Source organism: Melanerpes formicivorus, unplaced genomic scaffold (genome assembly GCF_026170545.1).
Source record: "Melanerpes formicivorus ecotype bairdi unplaced genomic scaffold, bMelFor1.0.p_v2 SCAF_16, whole genome shotgun sequence".
Lineage (NCBI taxonomy): Eukaryota > Metazoa > Chordata > Aves > Piciformes > Picidae > Melanerpes > Melanerpes formicivorus.
Window position 1 is genome coordinate 17,741,202 of NW_027142368.1, and position 12,022 is coordinate 17,753,223.

At 55.1% G+C, this 12,022-nt stretch overlaps 1 protein-coding gene across 1 annotated transcript in view; it reads right to left on the bottom strand.

Annotated features, from left to right (window-relative positions):
* The window catches only part of BAHD1 (bromo adjacent homology domain containing 1), a 42,281-nt gene that overhangs the window by 13,692 nt on the left and 16,567 nt on the right, over positions 1 to 12,022 (bottom strand). Inside the window, exon 2 of the mRNA XM_068148526.1 lies at positions 534 to 2,156. Within this exon, the coding sequence (XP_068004627.1) occupies positions 534 to 2,139 (1,606 nt within the window). The 5' untranslated portion in view covers positions 2,140 to 2,156. The remainder of the gene's footprint in view (positions 1 to 533; positions 2,157 to 12,022) is intronic.

A 12,022-nucleotide genomic window follows, 5' to 3' on the forward strand; every position in this document is an offset into this window, starting at 1 on the left:
CCAGGGAGGTGATTCTGCCACTGGTGAGACCTCACCTGGAGTACTGCACCCAGCTCTGATGTCCTCAGCACAGGAAGGACATGGACCTGCCAGAGTGATCATGAAGATTAACAGAGGGCCAGAGCACCTTCCCTATGGGGACAGGCTGAGAGAGTTAGGTCTGTTTAGCCTGGAGAAGAGAAGGCTCCAGGGAGACCTCAGAGCAGCCTGCCAGTACCTGAAGGGGCTCCAGGTGAGCTGGGGGTGACAGAAGAGCAACAATGGTGGGAGAGGGGAGATTTGAGACTGGAGTGGAGGAAGAAATTCTTGACAGTGAGGGTGATGAGAACAGGTTGCTCAGGCAGGTCATGGATGCTCCCTCCCTGGAGACATGCAAGGCCAGGATGGATGAGGCCTTGAACGGCTTGGGCTGGTGTGAGGTGTCCCTGCCCCCGGGCAGGGGGTTGGGTTGCAACTGGATGATCTTTAAAGTCCCTTCCACCCAACCCATTCCTTGACTCCTTGCTAAGACCTGCTTGGCCTCTGCACCTTACCTGCTGCAAAAGGCATTTTGTAGGGGTAGGTGCTGCGCCCTGTGTGCAGGCTGCCTACCCTGCCCTCGGGCACCTGCAGCACCCCGCAGACGCCGTAGCTGCCGATGGCTGTGCCCTCCCCGCAGCAGTACGGGGAGCTGCACCAGTGCAGCGGCTGGAAATGAGCACCCGAGGGCAAGGAGCTGGCTGACACCAAGAGCCCCTCGCAGGCAGCAGGCTGTGACAGCTGGTCCTTGAGGGAGCAGTGGGGGTAGCCACTGTACCCACTTTGGCCGTAGCAGACGTAGAAGCCGTTCAGCGGCGGCAGATCCGAGGACTCAAAGAGGCAGCCACAGTCCGCGTGGTTGCCGGGCACAGGCAGGGCAGGGAACTGCTGCACGGGAAAGGAAGGCTGATGGAGCTCCTGTTTGGGGGTGGGCGACTTCTCTCCAGGTCTCCCATACTCTGGCTTCATGGAAGCTTGGCCACCCATGAGCAAAGGCAGTCTGTGGTAGAAACCCTCTGTGCTGGCATAGGAGCTAGACAGTGACTCGTACGGGACAGGCTCTGCTGTCCCGTAGAGCCTGGAGGAGTCCTGCTGCTCTCCTTGCCCAAAAGCTCCTAGAGTGAGTCCCTGCCAGCCGTGCTGACCCTCCACTTTCAAGCCAGCCACCTCCTTCTTGGCCTTGACACAGTTCTTCCGACCAGCTTTGGCCCATTTGAGCGCTGACTTCGAGCAGTGGTTCTCAGACTTGCCGTCCCCCTCCGACTTACTCCTGGGCTTCAGGGGTTGGTCCTTCTCGTGGGTCAGCTTCAGGAAGGCCGTGGCGTTGAGGCTGGCCAGCCTCTTGGGGGTGGGATGGTAGGGGACAGCCCCATCCTCCGAGCCCTCGCCCGGCGCCCGGTCGCAGCTGCTGCACTTCTGGCCGTGCTCGTGCCGGCTCTTGCCCCTGCCCGGCCTGGCCGGCACCGCTCTGCCCGCCGGGAGCCAGCCGTCCCCAGGCCTGCAGAGCGAGCCCCTGGCCGCGCAGTCCGGCCGGGCAGGGTCCCTGCGGAGGCGCCGGCTGGGGCACAGGGCCTCGTCGCGCTCCAGCAGCAGGTTGTTGACCGCCTCGGCGTTGAGCGAGGCCAGGCGGCGCTTCCGGGGCTCCGCGGCGGCGCCCCGCTCCTGCTGCGGCCCCGCAGGAGTCCCTCTGCACTCCCCCCCGGGGGCGCCGCTCTCCCCCGCGCCCCGGGGCTGCGCCCGCTCGGGCAACGGCGTGGGTGCCAAGCCCTGCGCCCGGCGGGGAAGGTCCTTGCTCTGGCAGGTCTGGGCCTGCTTCGACAGGGAGCCAGCCACGTCCTCCAGCCGGGTGAGGAGCACCTTGCAGGTCTTCTTGCTGACCGAGGGCAGCAGCCGGCGCCGCAGGGGGTAGGTCTTGCGCACCTCGTGCAGGCCCTTGGCCTTGCTGGTGCCCAGGCAGCCGCTGGGGCAGGCCAGGGCCTTGCTGCCGCCCCTGTCTCGCTGCTCACCACACTCAGCCTCGGCCCTCTCCATCCTGCTGCTGCCTGCCGGCGAGGAAGCGCGGCCAGCAGAACCGGCTGGGTGCTTCAGGAGGAAGAGCTGCTTCTTCCGGGCATGCGTCATAGGACCACCGTCCGGCCCTGGGAGGGACAGAAGGAAACATCGGTCAATAGGGACCACAGACGCATGGAGTTGCCCAAGATCATCCAGTACATCACCACCCAGCACCAGGACCGTTAAACCATGTCCCCAGGTGCCATGGCCACGCCCTTCTCGAACAGCGCCTGCACCACCTCCCTGGGCCGCCCCTTCCGCTCCTGCAGCAAAGAAATTGCTCCTAGCATCCAACCGAACCCTCCCCGGCACCACCTCAGGGCCATCTCCTCATGCAGCACCAACTGCCAATGAGGACATGTTTGGGAAGCTTGTTTCCATCCACAGTTGAGTCTTCCTGGGTGCTGGCCAGTTGAGCCAACTAGGAGGCAGGATGCCATGAGCTGTGCTTCGCTATTAGGCCACAGAACACAAGAGTAACGAAAGGCAAGGCAGTGACAGCAAATGCCACAGCAGCTGGGACAGCCCAGAAGGTCGCTCGGCCCAGCTCGCACCCCAGCACGTTCCCTGCTACACCAAGGCTGTTTCCAACGCTACAAATGTTCACTGTGTGTTGATGGAGGCAGACCCTTGGGGTGTCACTCCAAAACACTCAGACAGGAGAAAAGCAGAAGTCCACCTACTCGTGTGATAAACAAGCTTGGGCTGAGGCAGAGAGCTGCCAATGTGAGGAGATGGTCACATGCAAACCCCCATCCAGCTTAGACCCTGGCTGCTGGGGTTCCCTGCACCAGCACCGTGCACGTGAAGCAACCAAAGCATCACATTTGGCAGAGAGGCACAAAAAATACATGTGAGTGGGATAGAAAAGAGGGATACTCATCTGTATGTCACTCACCAAAGGCCAGCATGGGGGAATGGAAGGGACCTCTGGAGAGCATCCAGTCCAACCCCCCTGCTCCAGCAGGGCACCCACAGCAGCTTGCCCAGCAGCACAGTGCCCAGGGGTGGTTGGAAGCTCTCCAGAGAAGGAGACTCCGCAACCTCTCTGGGCAGCCTGCCCAGGCCTCCAGCAGCCTCACAACAAAGTTTCTCCTCCTGTTCAGATGGAACCTCCTGGGGTCCAGTTTGTGCCCAGTGCCCTTTGTCCTGTCCCTGGGCACCACTGACAAGAGTCTGGCCCCAGCCCCTTGCCCCTCACAGCTCCTTTATCCCTTGCTGAGCACTGCTCAGACCCCCTCTGGGGCTGCTCTTCTCCAGGCTCTCAGCCGGATAGCATAGGACAGGACAGGACAGGTTGGAAAAGACCTTTGAGATCATCAAGTCCAACCCATCACCCAACACCGTCTGATCAACTAAACCATGGCACCAAGTACCTCACCCAGGCTCTTCTTAAGCACTTCCAGGGACAGGGACTCCACCACCTCCCTGGGCAGCACATCCCAAGGGCCAATTACTCTCTCAGTGAAGAACTTTCTCCTTACCTCAAGCCTGAACCTCCCCTGGCACATCTTGAGACTGTGTCCTCTTGTTCTGGTGCTGGTTGCCTGGGAGAAGAGACCAACCCCCCCCCGCCCCACTACAACCTCCCTTCAGGGAGTTGGAGAGAGCAAGAAGCTCTCCCCTGAGCCTCCTCTTCTCCAGGCTAAGCAACCCCAGCTCCCTCAGCCTCTCCTCACAGGGCTGTGCTCCAGACCCCTCCCCAGCTTTCTTGCCCTTCTCTGGACACCTTCAAGTCTCTCAATGTCCTCCTTGAACTGAGAAGCCCAGAACTGGACACAGGATTCAAGATGTGGCCTAAGCAGTGCTGAGCACAGGGCACAATGACTTCCCTGCTCCTGCTGGCCACGCTGTTCTTGACCCAGGTCAGGATGCCCTTGGCCTTCATGGCCATCTGGGCACACTGCAGGCTCATGTTCAGCCTACTATCAACCAGTACCCCCAGGTCCCTCTCTGCTTGGCTGCTCTCAGCCACTCTGACCCCAGCCTGTAGCACTGCCTGGGGTTGCTGTGGCCAATGTGCAGAACCTGGCACTTGGATGTGTTCAATCTCCTGCCCTTGGCCTCTGCCCATCTGTCCAGCCTGTCGAGGTCCCTCTGCAGAGCTCTCCTACCCTCCAGCAGATCAACTCCTGACCCCAGCTTGGTGTCATTTGCAAATTCACTGATGATGGACTCAATGCCCTCCTCTAGATCATCAGTGAAGATATTGAACAGGATGGGGCCCAGCACTGATCCTTTGCTCCTCATAGAGATGTGCCAGGCCCCTCAGCAGCTTCTCAGCCTCTACCAGATTCTCTCCACCAGTTCCCTGTCCCTCTTGATCTGGGAGCCCAGAACTGGATGCACAGCTCCAGGTGTGGCCTCAGCAGGGCAGAGCAGAGAGCAGGGAGCAGCTCCCTCAGCCTGCTGGCCACACTCTTCCTACAGGACAGGAGACCGCCGGCTTTCTTGGCCCTGGGGGCACAATGCTGGCTCATAGTAACCTTGTCCACCAAGGTCCTCCTCGTTGGAGCTGCTTTCCAGCAGATCACCCCTCACCTGTACTGGTCTGGGGGGGTTATTCATGAAGTTTCTCACTTTTCACCTGTGTCAAATCATTGTTAAAAACCAACACAAAATATGGAAGGGAAGAGATAAGAACCTGGACCAGGAACTGCCTGCTGAAGGCCTGGGCTGGCAACCAGTACCTGGCATCCCAACAACAGCCCTGGCAAGCCAGAGAGCTTCAGGCTATCTGGACCTTCCCAGCCAGCCAGGACATCACAGAAGTGGTCTGTCTCTGACCTCAACTCCAGCAAACCACCTGCAGCAGGCTTGTGTCAGACATTTGAGGAATCACAGAACTCTTGAGCTTGGGAGAGACCTTTGAGCTCATCAGGCCCAGATGCTCACCAGGAGTTCACAATGCCACCACTGCTAAGCCACTAAACCACATCCCTCAGCACCACATCCATGCAGCTTTTAAACCCACCACCTCCCTGGGCAGCCCAGGCCATGCTGAGAGCCCTTTCTGAGAAGAAATTGTTCCTAATGTCCAACCTGAACCTCCCCTGGCACAACTTGAGGCTGTTTGCTCTTGTCCTGTCACTGCACCAAGAGACCAACCCCACCTGGCTCCAACCTCTTTTCAGGTTGGCGTATAGGGTGATGAAGTCTCCCCTCAGCCTCCTCACCCAAAAGCCAAAGAGAGCAGAACAATTCTGCAGTCTGGAGAGCAGCCACTCACCCGGGTAGGTGATGCTAAGGAGGGAGACAGGCAGATAAGAGCCACCTATAAACATTACCAATCAGCCTAATTGAGTGGTATTGGAACAGAATTAATGAAGCCTGCACCTGAGCCTGAGAGAAAACAGCACAGGACAGGCCAAGTGCTTAATTTAATGGTGTTTATCAAGCACTCAGACCCCCTTCATTGGCACCAAAGAGTCAATCTTCACATGGGCATCAACCTAGGGAAGGAGATCCTTGCTGGCACACCCCCTGCCATCCACACTGCTCTGCCACTTTTGAGGCTCTTAATTAAAGCTCCAACTGCTTCTGCGGCACTGAGAACAAAGCAACCCAAGGACTGTTCATTTGATAAGGGTTAATCAAGCTGATAATTAGATTATCTGTTTGAAATAAGCCCCCTGTGTTTAACTGCCTTGTCTATATGTGCATTAACTACCAGAGACCCGGCGACTCAAAGCCCCTGTGGTGTGGACAAGCTTTCCTGGACGTCCCAACATGCTTTGGGGACACTAAGTGTCACTGACATCCTGTCACACATGGGAAGCCTTCCTTGGCTAGTGTCTGCTGACCTGGATAGGACAAGGGGCAATGGCTTGAGATTAGAGCAGGGTAGATTTAGGTGTGGATCCCTCATCCACATGAGGCTGGATGAGGCTGGATGAGGCTAGTGGGAGGTGTCCCTGCCCATGACAGGGGGTTGGAGCTCAATGTTCTTTAGGGTCCCCTCCAACTCAAGCTACCCTGTGATTCCATGGAGGAGAGTGTTCTGTGAGGAGCTCTGTCTTTCTGAGAAGAAAAATAGGTTCTGAAAACTGAACTGGGAGGATGCTTATCAAGTCAGCCAGCCAATTTCCTTCAAGTTTGGAATTGCTCTTGCACAAGAGACCAAACTGAGCCAGTAATGAATTGAAGTCATCCTGAGCATGCTGGCACTACCAAGAAGCCTCTCCATGCCTACAAGATCAATCACAGAATGGTGGGACTGGGAGGAGCCTCTGGAAATCATTCAGTCCAACCCCCAAGCCCCCTGCATCGCAGGGCTGCCTTGGCCCCTGCTACTCCATCTCATTCCAGCTCTGCTGTTACATAGAAAGCTTGGACCAGATGATCCTTGGGGTCCCTTCCAAGCCAGCACTCTGTGATTCCCTTCCTGGCACAAAGCAGATAAGACAAGTGGCTTGCCTTGATCTAGCAGCCCCTTTTGAAGGCTGCTCACAACAAAACCATCTGACAGCCAAGTGCCTCCTTGCCTCCAAAACCAGAGTCCTGTGGAGTTGAGTTCCAGCAGGCATTGTACTCACTGCAGAGTGCTAGGTCTCTGCATCCTCTTTCCATCTTTGTGTCACTCCATAAAGCAAAGAAAGCCCAATGGTGCCCAGAAGCTTCCAAGAAATCTCAGGATAATCCAAAGAACTCAGTGAACATATTCATGCCAGAGCCACCCATTCACTGCTTGCAGCTGAGGCCCTGGATTAACAGTGAGAAGACACTCAGACACAACTCCAAGTTCAATGAAGCAGCTTGGACTAAAAAGCCTCATCCAGAGCCCATGGAGCATTTCAAAGCTCTCTGGAATTGTTGCTTCCTTCCTCAAAGTGGACTAGTGCTGAGAAACTCTCTTGACAGCTGCTGAACCCTAACCAGATGAGTATAAAGAAAAATTCAAAGACCCCAATATTGGTCCAATTTTCTGCTAGAATAAAGCCACTGCCAAGCAGCAGAATCAGGAGAGACTTGCTGCCTCATTAGCAGGAGAATAAGCAAGTGTGTTAACAGCTGCATATTCAGTAATCATGCAGCTGCAGCATCTGTCTTGCCTCTCCATCACTTGATTACAAGTGAAATTAGAAGAAACTACTCTGGGACCACCCCTTAGGATCAGAGAATTGTTTGGGTTGGAGAAGATCTCTAAGATCACTGAGTCCAACCCTCCACCCAGCACCACCACGGCCATTAAACCATGGCCCCAAGTGCCACCTCCAGGGATGGGAACTCCACCACCTCCCTGGACAGCCTGTCCCAATCTCTGACCACTCTGGCAGTGAAGAAACTGTTCCTAATCTTCAACCTAAACCTCCCCTGGCACAATTTCAGGCCATTTCCTCTTCTATCACCTGACACAAGGGAAAAGAGGAGAAGCCCCACCTGGCTCCAACCTCCTTTCAGGGAGCTGTAGAAAACCAGAAGGCCTCCCCTCAGCCCCCTTTTCTCCAGGCTGAACTCCCCCAGCTCCCTCAGCTGCTCCTCCCCAGCCCTGTTCTCCAGACCCTTCCCCAGCTTTGTTGCCCTTCTCTGGACATGCTCCAGCATCTCAATATCCTTCTCAGCATGAGGGAGCCAGTGGTTGAAGTACTATTTCCTCCCCAGTGGTTCCTACAGAGGTGTGCTCCTTCCAAGGAGATGATGCCAAAAGCACAGAAATGCAAAGCCTGTAAAGCTTCTCCTCCATCTGGCACCTCAGAGAGGCACCAGGAGTGAGGGTAACAAAGCTCTTCCTCTCCATGCAGCGTCGCTTCGCCGACACTCAGCCCCTGTCTGCTCAGGGGAGTTTTATCCACTTAAAGTGGTGCAGCTTAGGCTGTGACAACAGCTCTAAAACTTTAAGTGTCTGGAGGATTGGCTCCTTCCTCCCTGCTGCTTTTACAGGCAGATCACTCCTGGTGCTGCGGGGAAGGTGCAGTGTGAAGGCAGCATCCTGGAGCACTGGGAAGCCTGGATAAATGAGAGCAGTGTCAGGCATCCCGACTGGAGTTGCCCACACAGCACAGGAGCCCCAGCAGCAGAAGCCCTTCCCAATCCCAAACATTGACAAAACCTCTACATGTTGCAGGCTGTGATTTGCCTTCCCAGAGTCCAGCCCCAATTTTCCTCCTGAGGCCCATCCAAAGCTCCATCAGAGCTGTTTGCACAGAGCTCATTAGGCTGAAGAGCTGCCTCGTTTCTCTCCCCCATCAACACACCCACAGAGCCCAGAGATGCTTTCCATTTGTGCCACGAGTTCTGCTGGGTCTCTGCTGTGCTTTACACACCTTGCTCCCACGATCTGCTCCTAATGAAGGCAGGCAGAGAGCAGGCAAGATGTGCCCTGAGGGGGCTAGGGGTGCACAGAGTGGACCACTCGAGATGTGGAAAGGTTCAAACTTTCCATGGATTTTGCATTTCTCCTGAAACACCCCAGAGAAGAGCAGCAGCAACTACAGGCCAAGTACCAGAGGCATGAAACACCACATGCTGCCAAAAAGCTGAGTGTCAGAACTTCCAATAGGTCCTGCAGAGCTGCCCCTGTGCCAGCTACGCCAGCACCGCCCTGCGAGACGCCTGCGAGGAGCCTGGAAACCCAGGTCAGGAGCATCCTGGGGCAGCCCTGACAGCCATGTCTTGAGCAGAGCTCTGCCAATCAACCTCATCGAGGCTTATGGCAAAAAATAAACCCAGTCCAGCTCATCTGAGCCTCCCTGGATGCAAAATGCAAACTAAATTCAGAAGGCTGAGTCTGGGAAAATATCAATCATGTGTCACTTTCCTCAGGGAGCTCTGGCACCACTCCTGCTTCCATGGATGAAGTGGAATCACTAATTGCTTCCCAGGCCTCATTCTGAAGGTGCAAGATCTCTACAGTAAATAGGAAAGCTCTTCCATATCTCAGCCACGCTCTTCTGCAGCAGCTTCAGGAACCTCCTCCAAGCTGCTCAGCTTCAATAATTCAGGCTGTGCCATGATTCCATGTCTGGCACCTGCAAACTCTGCTGCCTCTGGGAATTCTGAGGGCAGGTGTATCCTTGCCAGCTCCTCTCCACTTAGAAGCTGTCACTGCCATCCTGTTTCAAGATCTGGACTTCCCTTTTCCTCTCTCTGGTACATCTCTCGCCACAACTGTCTCCACTCACATTCATAGGATCCCAGGATGTTAGGGGTTGGAAGGGACCTCTGGAGATCATCCAGTCCAACCTCCCAACTCCTTTGAACCTGGAGCCTCCAACACAAGGACAGAGAAGTGAAGCTGAAAGAGGAGAGGTTTAGACTGGAGATTAGGGAGAAATTCTTGACAGTGACAGTGGTGAGACACTGGCACACGTTGCCCAGGGAGGCTGTGGCTGTCCCCTGCCTGCAGGTGCTCAGGGCCAGGCTGGATGAGGCCTTGAGCAGCCTGGGCTGGTGGAGGTGTCCCTGCCCATGGCAGGGGACTAGAACTGGATGATCTTCAAGGTCCCTTCCAACCCAAACCAGTCTGTTTCTGTGATGGTTAGAGACTGTCAGCAGAGCACCCTTGAGATCCAAAGGCAACATTTCAGTGCTCAGCAAAAGCTGCTTTAGGGGAGAAAAACAACGCAGGAAATTCCAGGAAGGACAAAGCATTCCTTCAGCTTCCCATTGCATTAACCACTCTTAAAATCTGACCCCAAAAGGCAACTTTAAGAACTTTTTCATTTTCTGGGGCTTTTCCCCCCTCTTTCTATAATCATCCATCTTTTCCTCAGCTTGGAGCATCCCTCAGAACCTCAGTGCCTGAAGACTTGGCATGGCAGCTGCAGGTACTGCCTTCATCACTCAGAACAGGAGAGCCTGGATGTTAGCATTGAAAAGACATCGAGTTCATAACCTCAGCTGAAGTTTACAGAAGCAGGCAAAAAGGGGGAAAAAGGCTACATTAAATAAGAGATTGATGGAGCATTTGTGAGGATTCCTGCCTGCTGACTCATCCCTAGCTGCCCCACACTGACCAGCACCACCTCAGCCTACAACTCTCACCTGAAGGGACTGTCAGCTCCTGAGTAACTCCTTAGGACATCACCTCCCAGCTGGACAAACCTGTAGTTTCCAACCAGTTTTAAAAGCACTGTCAACGTTACTGCAACCTCAGCTTGGGACATGCAAAGCACATTTCAAGCACTGGCACAGGCTGCCCAGGGAGGTGGTGGAGTCACCCTCCCTGGAGGTGTTCAAGAAACATGTGGACATGGTTTAGAAGTGTTGGGTTGATGGTTGGACTCGATGGTCTTAGAGCACTTTTGCAACCCAAACAACAATATGATTCTGGAAGTTGTCCATGGAGCAGAACACCTTGGTGGGATTTCACATTTCCTCCCCCACAGGTCTGAATTCCTCCTCATAGTCAAACTGCAACAGACATTTCAAAAGGAAAGAGACTTCCTGTGTCTTCATCCTCACTTTCCTGCCAGCATCATCGAGTCACAGAATGGCAGGGATTGCAAGGGACCTCTGGGTAGAGTCCAACCACCCTGCCAAAGCAGGATCACCTAGGGCAGGTCACACAAGAATGCACCCAGACAGGTCTTGAAAGTCTCTACAGAAGCAGCAGCATCCTCCACACTGCCCCAGCTGAGGCCACAGGACAGAAGACAGCTCCTGCTGAGCAGTTTCCCGTTTGAGAGCTTCAGTCTTAATCCAGAATTCAAGTCAAGGGCTTTACAAAGCTCTTGCACTCCCACCACGAACCCTGTGACCAACCACTCTCCTTCAGTCCTACAGACCACAGCACTGCACTGAACACTAAGCAGAGCTTGAATCTGAAGCTGAACTTATGGAGAGAAAATTCAGGTGTGGATGCATCTTAAAAGATCTTTTCACCAAATTGGGCAGGACTTCTACAGGTCCTGTAAGAGGGAGATCCAGACAGGGAAGTGTGGAGTTATAGGACACCATTACCATCCCATTAAAGGAACAAAGCTGCTGAGGGGCCTGGGGCATCTCTGTGAGGAGCAAAGGCTGAGAGCCCTGGGGCTCAGAGCCTGGAGCAGGGCAGCCCCAGAGGGGAGCTGAGCAATGCCCAGCAAGAGCTAAGGCGCTGTGGGGGGGCAAGAGGCTGGAGCCAGACTCTGCTCAGTGGTGCCCAGGGACAGGACAAGGGGCTCTGGGCACAAACTGGACCCCAGGAGGTTCCACCTGAAGATGAGCAGAAACTTATTTGTGTAAGGGTGCTGGAGGCCTAGAGCAGGCTGCCCAGAGAGGCTGTGGAGTCTCCTGCTCTGGAGAGCTTCCAAACGACTTCCCTGGGTACTGTGCTGCTGGGCAAGCTGCTGTGGGCGGCCTGCTGGAGCAGGAGGGTGCATGATCCCCACAGGTCCCTTCCAACCCCCACCATGCTGGGATTCTTGGATCCCAATACTTAAAGATTAGCAAGGTGGCCACAAAGGTTTCCTCAAGAAGCTAAACCATCTCAGAACATCACTGCAAGGCATTTGAAAATCCACATGCAGTCCTTGTTTTCCTTCACTAGACACAGCACCACCCAACACCTCCCATCCAGGGTACATCCACCCATCTTCAGACAGCACTCTTATGGCTCTGCCCTCTTCTCCCCCTCTTTAATGTACAACAGTGGTACTGCCAAATGAGTCCCAGCTAAGAGGAGTGCCTCTTCCAGTGTCATCACTCAACTGAGGGCTGGAGCTCCTCTCCTATGAGGACAGACTGAAGGAGTTGGGGCTGTTCAGTCTGCAGAAGAGAAGGCTCCGAGGTGACCTAATTGTGGCCTCCCAGTATCTGAAGGGGGCTACGAGAAGGCTGGGGAGGGACTGCTCAGGCTCTCAGGTAGTGATAGGACTAGGGGGAATGGAATGAAGCTAGAGGTGGGGAGATTCAGGCTGGAGGTGAGGAGGAAGTTCTTCCCCATGAGAGTGGTGAAGCCCTGGAAGGGGTTGTCCAGGGAGGTGGTTGGGGCCCTGTCCCTGGAGGTGTTTAAGCCCAGGCTGGATGA